This window comes from Thunnus thynnus, chromosome 19 (genome assembly GCF_963924715.1).
Source record: "Thunnus thynnus chromosome 19, fThuThy2.1, whole genome shotgun sequence".
Classification (NCBI taxonomy): Eukaryota; Metazoa; Chordata; class Actinopteri; order Scombriformes; family Scombridae; genus Thunnus; species Thunnus thynnus.
This window is the reverse complement of record NC_089535.1, coordinates 5,499,898-5,508,456: the sequence shown is the minus strand read 5'-3', so window position 1 is coordinate 5,508,456 and position 8,559 is coordinate 5,499,898. Positions and strand designations below refer to the sequence as shown.

Here is an 8,559-nt window from a genome sequence, read left to right as displayed (position 1 = left end):
ACTCTTACAAGTAAAAATCCTGCATTCTAAATGCTACGCAAGTAAAAGTACATAAGTAAAAGTACTCATTGTGCAAAATGGCCTCATTTAGAGTGTTATACTTATATAAACTGCATATTATTGGAACATTAACACTGAGTCATTGATGTGTACATGTAAGCAGCATTTTATGGTAGAGATACAACTTAAACTACTCGGTAGTTTAACCTATAACAATACATGTTTTATAAACTGATCATATGTTTTAAGTATAAAATATTGATTATAAGGGAAAACTAATAACTGTCAAATAAATGTAGTGGAGTAAAAAGTACAATATTTTACTCTAAAATGTTGCAGAGTAGAAATGCAAAGCAGCATAAAATGAAAATACTCAAGTAAAAGTACCTCAAACTGTATTTATAAGTATAGTATTTAAGTAAATGTGCTTTCCTCTACTGATAATAATTTATAAATGATAAATATGGGGAGTAAAATATGTTATAAAAACACACGTACACATGTTAAATTACTGTCCAATTGTATTTATTCCACAGTACAGACAAATGTAGAGCGAGCTGGAGGCGGGCGAAGATCAGACACCCACCTGAACAAATATGAGCTAACAGACATCAGTACTTACTGTATCCTACGTCTGGAAACAACACTGTATGTCCAAAAATCTCCTGGAGAAGTCATTCTGATACCGGAGTTGTTAATTAAATACACACAGTGCTTTTATCAGCAGCTGTCAATGTCATGGCTAAAAGGATAACACTAATACAGAGAAATACTGCTAACACTGTATTTATAAACCCCTTTTTGTAGCATTTATAAGCAAAATGTAAACAATAAATAGTTAATAACACACTATACTGTGCTGTAGTTGTAATCAGTTATAACTAGATTTATTACATGTTAATTTAACAAGTATAACCCATCTTTTGATGTATAAACAGTAACCTAATGCTTCATAAACATAACTGTTTCTACACATGTATAAATCCTTCACAGGGAGGTTTAATACTGTTTATAAATGTGTTTAAAGACATATCATTATATAGTATAGCTATATTATATTATGCTATCAAGTATTCATTAACTGTTTTATGGATACTTAAAACTGCAATAGTTGCAAATAAATACATAAAATACATGGAATTTTTAAGTGTCTTTATAACTGTTTACAACTACGTTATAGTGTGTTTTAATGTGTTTATATGCTGTTCATAAATGCTCAATAGGGGGTTAAAAATAAACTGCTACTGAAATAGTTTTAAATTTGAGAATGTGAAGCTTGAATCTAATTTAAAACACTGCATATATCCAAAATATATATGAATTATTGCCACCATATAGTTTGACAACTCACTGTATGTATTTGTGATGTTTTGTTCCGGTTGTTTATGTACAAAGTCACCAAGCTGCGATGCAGAGTTACTGTATACTATAATATAATTATTATACTGTAATTACCTGTTAACTGTGGGATAATTAACAACCAAGTGTTAGGATGTATTCATAATAATACATTATGAAACATGTCAGTACCACTTTCTTTATAAAGGGTTTATAAGTTGCAATTAATGGCTTTATCAATGGTTCGTAAATCATTTATTAATGCTTTATATATCAGTCAGAAGACATTGGTTGCCAGGTTGTGAAAAACCCTCTTTGGCTGGTGTTTCTCATTTCAATTTGGTAATCATTCAATTATAAATGTTGGTAATCTATTAGTAAATGTTCATTGGTTTCACACTTTCTTAAAAAGGCCATCAAATAATCATATTTGACACTGCAGCTGTTCATCATCACTCTACAGAACAGTCTATAAATATCAAACCTGCAGCCAGAATTTCGGGCGTCATCTTCAACAGTGAACGTTCATTTAGCAAACCATTAATAAAATCATTAATGTCCAACTGAGTTTCCTTCCTCTGAGGAACATTTAAAATGTCAAGTCTTTCCTCTCTCACCTTGATCTTTAGATGGTAATACGTGCTTTTATTTAATTGTGTCTTCCAATTTTCCAATTTCAAAAGACAAACATCATATCAGCCTTGTTCTGGTCTCTCCTCACAGGTTACCAGTCAGTTGATTTTAAGACTTTACTGATCACTTTTAAAGCATTTCATGAGCTGGCCCCTGGTGATACTGTTGAATTTCTGCTCCGCAATGAGCCACATCTTCAGATCTTCAGATCTTCAGACAGGGATCTTCTGGCTCAAGACTAAAGGAGACCAGACTTTTGTAGTCAAAATGTCTCAAATCTGGAACTGTCCGATGATCTGAGGATATTTTTAAGTACTTTTTAAAAAGCCGTATACAAATGCAATACTTTTAAAATGTTTTATCTGTTCTGTTTGTTTATTTCTTCTTTTTTTTAATTTTATTTTAGTGCTGGATATTTTATTCTAATTTCATTTTCTGATTTTATTCAATTATGAATTGTTTTCTCTTGATTTTCTCATGAAAGAACTAAAAAGTGCTGTATAAATAAAAATACATTTTTTATTATTAGTAAGTCTGCAGTTATAAATGTTAACAAGTAATTAATAAGTCTTAATAAGATGCTAATAAATTGATTTCAGTCCAGATCTGCAGCCTTTTTTGTCACAGTCTGTTAAATTAGATTTTCTCACATCCTGGCAACCTTAAAGTTTGTTCCTATTAATGGCTTTTTGAATGATTTCTTAATAAAGCCATTAATTACAACATATAACCCCTTTATAAAGCGAGCCTCATTAGAAAGTGGTACCAAAATGTTTTGTTGTGTGAATAACTGAAACTAATACTGGACTGTTTAAAACTGAGCTGTAGTTCTATATCCATCCAAAAGTGGCAATAATTGTAATAATCTTACATATAATCAGCAGCATATTTTGATACATGTTTGATTAAACAGTGAGGACATAGTGGACAACATAACTGCTTTATTATTCTTAAGCATGAAGGTTAAGTAGTTCCAATCTGGCTGGATGACATGCAACAGCTGGTTAAATAGAGCTGCTTCAGTTGTGGGATTTCATTTTATCATGCACCCAATACTGACTAAAAAAACCAGTCTGGAGTTATATTTCAAAGGTTTTGTAAAATATTCCAGTTTGAAAAATAGGTACAGTAGGTCCTATAAAATGCTCAGCAGTTGACTGTTGTAAAGAGACAGCAGAGGTCAACAGTAGCTCGAATACAAATAGTTTTCACGAGGTGTGAAACAAAACTGCAGGTGGTGTGAATGTGTATGATTTCATACTGTGAATCGCCTGAAGCTTGTATGTGTGTGTTTGTGTGGTAGATTGTGCCCCTGCTGTGATTGGAACAATAATATTGCACTGGTAAAAACAAAACCTGTGTTGGTCCGTTGACTTAATGACTGCCAAAGTGACAAAGAAAATGCTACATATTTCAAATATATTTCACCTGAAATTTCCATAGTAACATCATGATCTTTAGGTAAATAAATAACTCTCAACCATATAAGTCCTACATATACATCTTTACAGTATGTACAGTGACACATCCATGGCTCCTGAACAGTCTCAGAATGCGAATGGGCGGACATTCAACTCAGCAGCCAAACGGCCAAAATGGGGGGAAATAGCGTTTTGTGTCCAAAAACCCCGCCAACCCACAGCACGACGGAAACTCAACGCAGAAGTCCGTCGCCTTCTTGCAAAATAGCTTATTGTCCACGATTACAGCAACGTGCTCAACCTCTACGAAAGGTTAAAGGACATCTTCAGTTTTCAGTAAAAGCCACTTTTCTTTCTAAGACAGAAAACCCGAATCAGAAGTCGGTAAGTTTTGCTCTCATGCCGCGTTCACGTCATGTCTTTCAAACCGTAATTACGAGCGGGAAAAACCGTTCACATTAACCTCCGACTTGTAATCCCGAGTCAGAGATGTCTGACGGACCTGGCAGAGACACTTCAGGAAATGGGTGTCAAAATGGCTGCAAAACCACTTTTGTCGTGGGTTCAAGATAATTAAACCTGATATTTTACACAAATATACCAATAAAATTGAAAACAGACTGAAATGGTTTAGATAGTGTGTTCACACCTGCTTTAATTTAAAAAACTGCCAGAAATATGGTCAATTTCGGCTACTTTGTCATTTAAAGTATAAGGCTGGTGATTTTCTATATTTTTCTTATTGTAAATAAATCAGAGCAGAGCAAAACAAACAATGAACTGATCTACTTACAAGTATCGTGTGTGTATCCAAAGTCTGATATATCTTATTCCTCCGTTGTTGTCTAAAAACAATTAAAAACACATCACTGAGCCACACCGCTGCACTGGGTGACATGTTCCTTCATTATGAAGAGTTTGGTCATGTTATTTTGTTTCGAAACGGCTCCAAAGACTAATAACAGCGATCACATTTTCAGTCTCAGGAGAGTAGTTCTGTGTAAGGCAGAGGCCACTGAGCATGTGCGGGAACACGGTTCTGTTTACAGCTTCACTAGCTTGTTGTGCTACATATCACAACCTCTTGACTTTGCTCACATTTTGACACATGCTCAGTGTGTGAAATATTTTAGTTTTTACACAGAACTGCTCTCTGGAGACTGAAAACATGATCACTGTTATTAGTTTTGGAGCCGTTTCTACACAAACTAACGTGACTAAACTCTTGATAATGAAGGAACATGTCACCCAGTGTAACAATGTGGCTCAATGACGTGTTTTTAATAGTTTTTTGACAACAACGGAGGTCTACAGCACAGAGGAATAAGATATATCAGGCTTTGGATACACACACAATACTTGTTAGTAGTTCATTGTTGGTTTTGCTCCGAACATGAGATTTGTTGACGATAAGAAAAATATAGAGAATTCCAAGCTCACAGTGTGGGCAACGTGAACAAACTCTCAACTGTAACATTATCCGTAACTTAACATCTATCCTGCATGACGTGAACGCAGCATCAGTACATACTGTACACAGCATCTCTCCTTCTTACTATAATAAAAGTTTGGACACAGTCTAAATACTTCTCTAGAAGTGTCTACTGTCGGTTTGGCACGTTTACTTACATTATTTTCATATTCTGACAAAATGTACAGACGTGTGCACACCTGCACTTACCCTGAAATAAATAAAAAGGTGTCATGCACTACAGAGGTGTTCAAATGTAGCAACATGAGATGGTAACTACACTATATTTCCACCGTAAAACTAGTGCAAAAAACAACAATGAGGTTACACAGTTGATTATCTACAGTATTAGAGAATGATTTTGGCTTTTGTGGTGGATTGAAGACATTGCTGATCACACAGAGTGGACACAGGCACGCCCTTGTGTTGTGTGGAAGCTGGGCATAAAACGACAGCATAGTTGAATGAGTGTGCGACACATCCTTACTCCGAAAGCTTTCATGGGTTTTAATGAGCGAGGGTGGCATCCGCAGGGGGGTAATCTGATCTTTTTGTGCACGTTAATTTGTGTTTTTTTGGGTTGAAGATGTGAGGTGGCTTCTCCTTCTGTGTCCCCTTTGTATGAAAATATACAGTTCAGAAGACAGAAGCGACAAAGAGATGTTTGCTATCATCGGCTCCCACCTCTCTCCACATTCACCAACAAAAGCATCAAAGCAGTCTCTTCAACACTTTAACATTCAGGCTTCATCCTTCGATCCGTTTTGGTAAAAACATTGAAAGGATTAACAGGATCTCTGTCAGTGAAAGCTGCTGCACGTGGAAATCCTGCCTGACACGAAACAGGCTCCTCAGCAGAAACACCGGGTCCGTCCTGTACGAGCAAAAACAGCAAAAAGCCGAGGAACACCACACCAGTGTCTCCCAGCAGCAGCAGCAGCAGCAGCAGCAGCAGCAGTACATGTGGGGAACAGAACACCACCTACAGGTAGATCAGAGGTATTGCAAGCAGATGAATATATAAAGGGATTGTTGCTGTGGACTGTACAGAGTTTCAGTTGTTGCTCTGATGCTGCATGCCCTGTTTTCTGCTTTCTGGTCCGTCTGTGGAGCAAGTGTCTCATTGGATATTAAGGCCTTGGATGGCCCAGAGGCCACACTGAAAGGGATAATACTACAGAGTCTCACACAGGGTGGGATGAAAACTGGACCTGCTAGCAGTCCCACTTACACATGTTAACTGTATTTAAATACATGTAATATATCAGTGGCAATGTTGTTCTGTGACGAGACAAAACGGTACCTTCAAATCCAGCTATCGGATGTTTAAAGGGTCAGTTCACCCAAATTGTAAAAATATATATATATATATATATTTTCCCATTTACCTGGTATCAAGCCACAAAGATAACTGTGGTTTTATGTAGAGTTTTATTAATCAATCGACTTAATCTGCAACTGTTTTGAGGATTTAATAATCGTTTCTGTTATTTTTCAAGCAAAAAGGCTGAAAATTATCTGCTTTTAGCTTTTCAAATGTGATGATTTGCCGTTCGTCTCTGTCATATGTGACAGTGAATTAAAAATCTTTAGGGCTCTGAAAATTGTGAACGCCTTTTTTCCTCACAATCTTTGTGTCCTCTTCTTCTACAATCGTTTAATGGCACCAACTGGAGAATAAGCACCACCAACAGTTTGTTCTCATTTTACTGATTTTCTGGAAACTCACTTCAAATTTAAGCTAAATTTGGATGGAAACTTGGCTATAGTGACTATTTCTTCGGTAGAAAGTAGAAATTTCCATTGACCTTTGGAAAAACTAAACTATCTTGATGGCTTGATACAGTTAAGTGAAGAAATATGTTACTATTTTCTCATTTGGATGAATTAACCTTTTACAATAAGATGTCAATGTTTGTTCCCTCTCTCCTTACATTTGTTTGTCTCTTCTTGCATTGTGAGGGTTTTCTATACTTATTGCCAGTCATCGCTGGGTCGAGTGTTGTCTTTTAAACACACCGCTCAGCAGACAGCGGGACAAAAACAGGTTGGCTTTTTTTTTTTTTTGCCACGGCTGTCAGCTAACTTGGCCTCAAACCCTTGTTTGGCTGTTTTTGAAAATGAATCTGGCTCTGCAGTTTGTCCTGAGCTCATGAGTGTGACTGCTTGGACAGTGTCTTGTATATTTATATATGTGTGTGTGTGTGTGTGTGTGTGTGTTCAGAAAGGGGGTCCCGTTGTACGAGATTAGTTTAAGGCTTACATTATTTCATTTAATCCTTCCTTGTTATTTTTAATAGTTAGCTATGTATCCTATAAAAGTATTACTGTAAAAGAGTCATGCTACAGAGCTTTTGTTCGCTGGATCCCTCTTGGCCTGATTATTTCACTCCTTCTGGACAGATTCCTCTCTACGCCTCCTTCACTATTCTCCTCTGATCCAAACAAGAGTATTAGTCATGGTATATGCCTAAAATACAAACCCTGCATCCACCCCCCCCCTGCTTCTCTCCTCTCTCCATCCACCCTTCTCTCCTCTACTTTAGCCCCGTCCAGAGATCATGGTGGTTCAGGCCGGGTCCTTCAACACCGTAGAAGGACCTTACTTAGGGCCGAGTGACCCTCCGCTCCCCTCCCTGGTGCTCCCGCTGCGGCCCCAACACCCTGCTGCTATACTCATACTCCTCTGCGTTGCCGCCGCCGCCACACCTCGGTCTCGCTCCATCTCACACTGGCTCAGCGTGCGCTCAGTCCGCCCCGGCTGGCTGGGAGAGCCAGACCCAGACCCTCCGGGCTGCTGGGAGGAGATGGTGCGAAAGATGTGATTGCGTTTGCGGAGGAAGTCTCCCCCCGCTGCTCCCAACCCGAAGCTGCCCTTGCGGAGGACCATGCGCGTGCTGCCAGACTTGGCAGGACGGGACCTCTGGTTGTACTCCAGCTGGGACAGGTGGGAAGCGTAGCCATCCGGGATGAACTGGAAGAGAATCAGAGAATCAAGCACTTTACTGTCAGGCAGTGGTGTAGCCAAGACTGAAACTGTTGTTTTTTAAACCTGCATTAACTGATTTTTTTGGCCACTTGTTTTCAGCAGAAGCAAGTAGTGAACACAACACTGACATATCATCACCTTTTAAGTTGATATGTTGAAGTTATTAGCAAACAGTTGCTTATTTCCACATCCATCATTCATTTGGAGTCGTGTTTGTGAATATAAGTCCAATATTCACTCTCTTTTAGCTCTGTTTTTGCTGTCTACCAACTCCTGAGGGAAATATCTGTCTCTTTAGCTACTAAATGCTCCACTATGTTCACCAGCTAGCCTACAGCTAACTGTGTCTGTTTGCTGTTTGGTTCAGTGGCTTTTTAGAACTTTTTCTCTGAAAACAGCTGCCTGCTGCGGCCCAAAATAACGCTATGAGAGCGCTGAGAGTGAACCAAAACAGTGAAGTTGCAGCCGGACAGATAAACAATGAGCTGAAAGCCAAGAGGAGCTGCAGAGTCACTGGTAATTCTCTGTAGAGGGTTAGGGTTACGAGCCACGACCAACACATTACACACTGACAGATCAGGCATAGTTTTTCTGAAAAATATCAATTATAGCTGCTACATACATGTATTATGAAATAATTGTTGATTTTTTTCACTTTCACAACTTTGTTTATCAGCAAGAAAATCCCAACAGTGCAGTAACTGAGC

At 38.1% G+C, this 8,559-nt stretch overlaps 1 protein-coding gene across 3 annotated transcripts in view; it reads right to left on the bottom strand.

Annotated features, from left to right (window-relative positions):
• Window positions 1-508: 508 nt before the first annotated feature.
• LOC137170659 (membrane-associated phosphatidylinositol transfer protein 2-like) overlaps window positions 509-8,559 on the bottom strand; it is a 68,059-nt gene continuing 60,008 nt past the window's right edge. For all 3 annotated transcript variants that reach the window (XM_067574174.1, XM_067574173.1, XM_067574175.1), the window contains one exon: window positions 509-7,837. In XM_067574174.1, coding sequence (XP_067430275.1) covers window positions 7,466-7,837 — 372 coding nt within the window. In that variant the 3' untranslated portion in view covers window positions 509-7,465. The remainder of the gene's footprint in view (window positions 7,838-8,559) is intronic.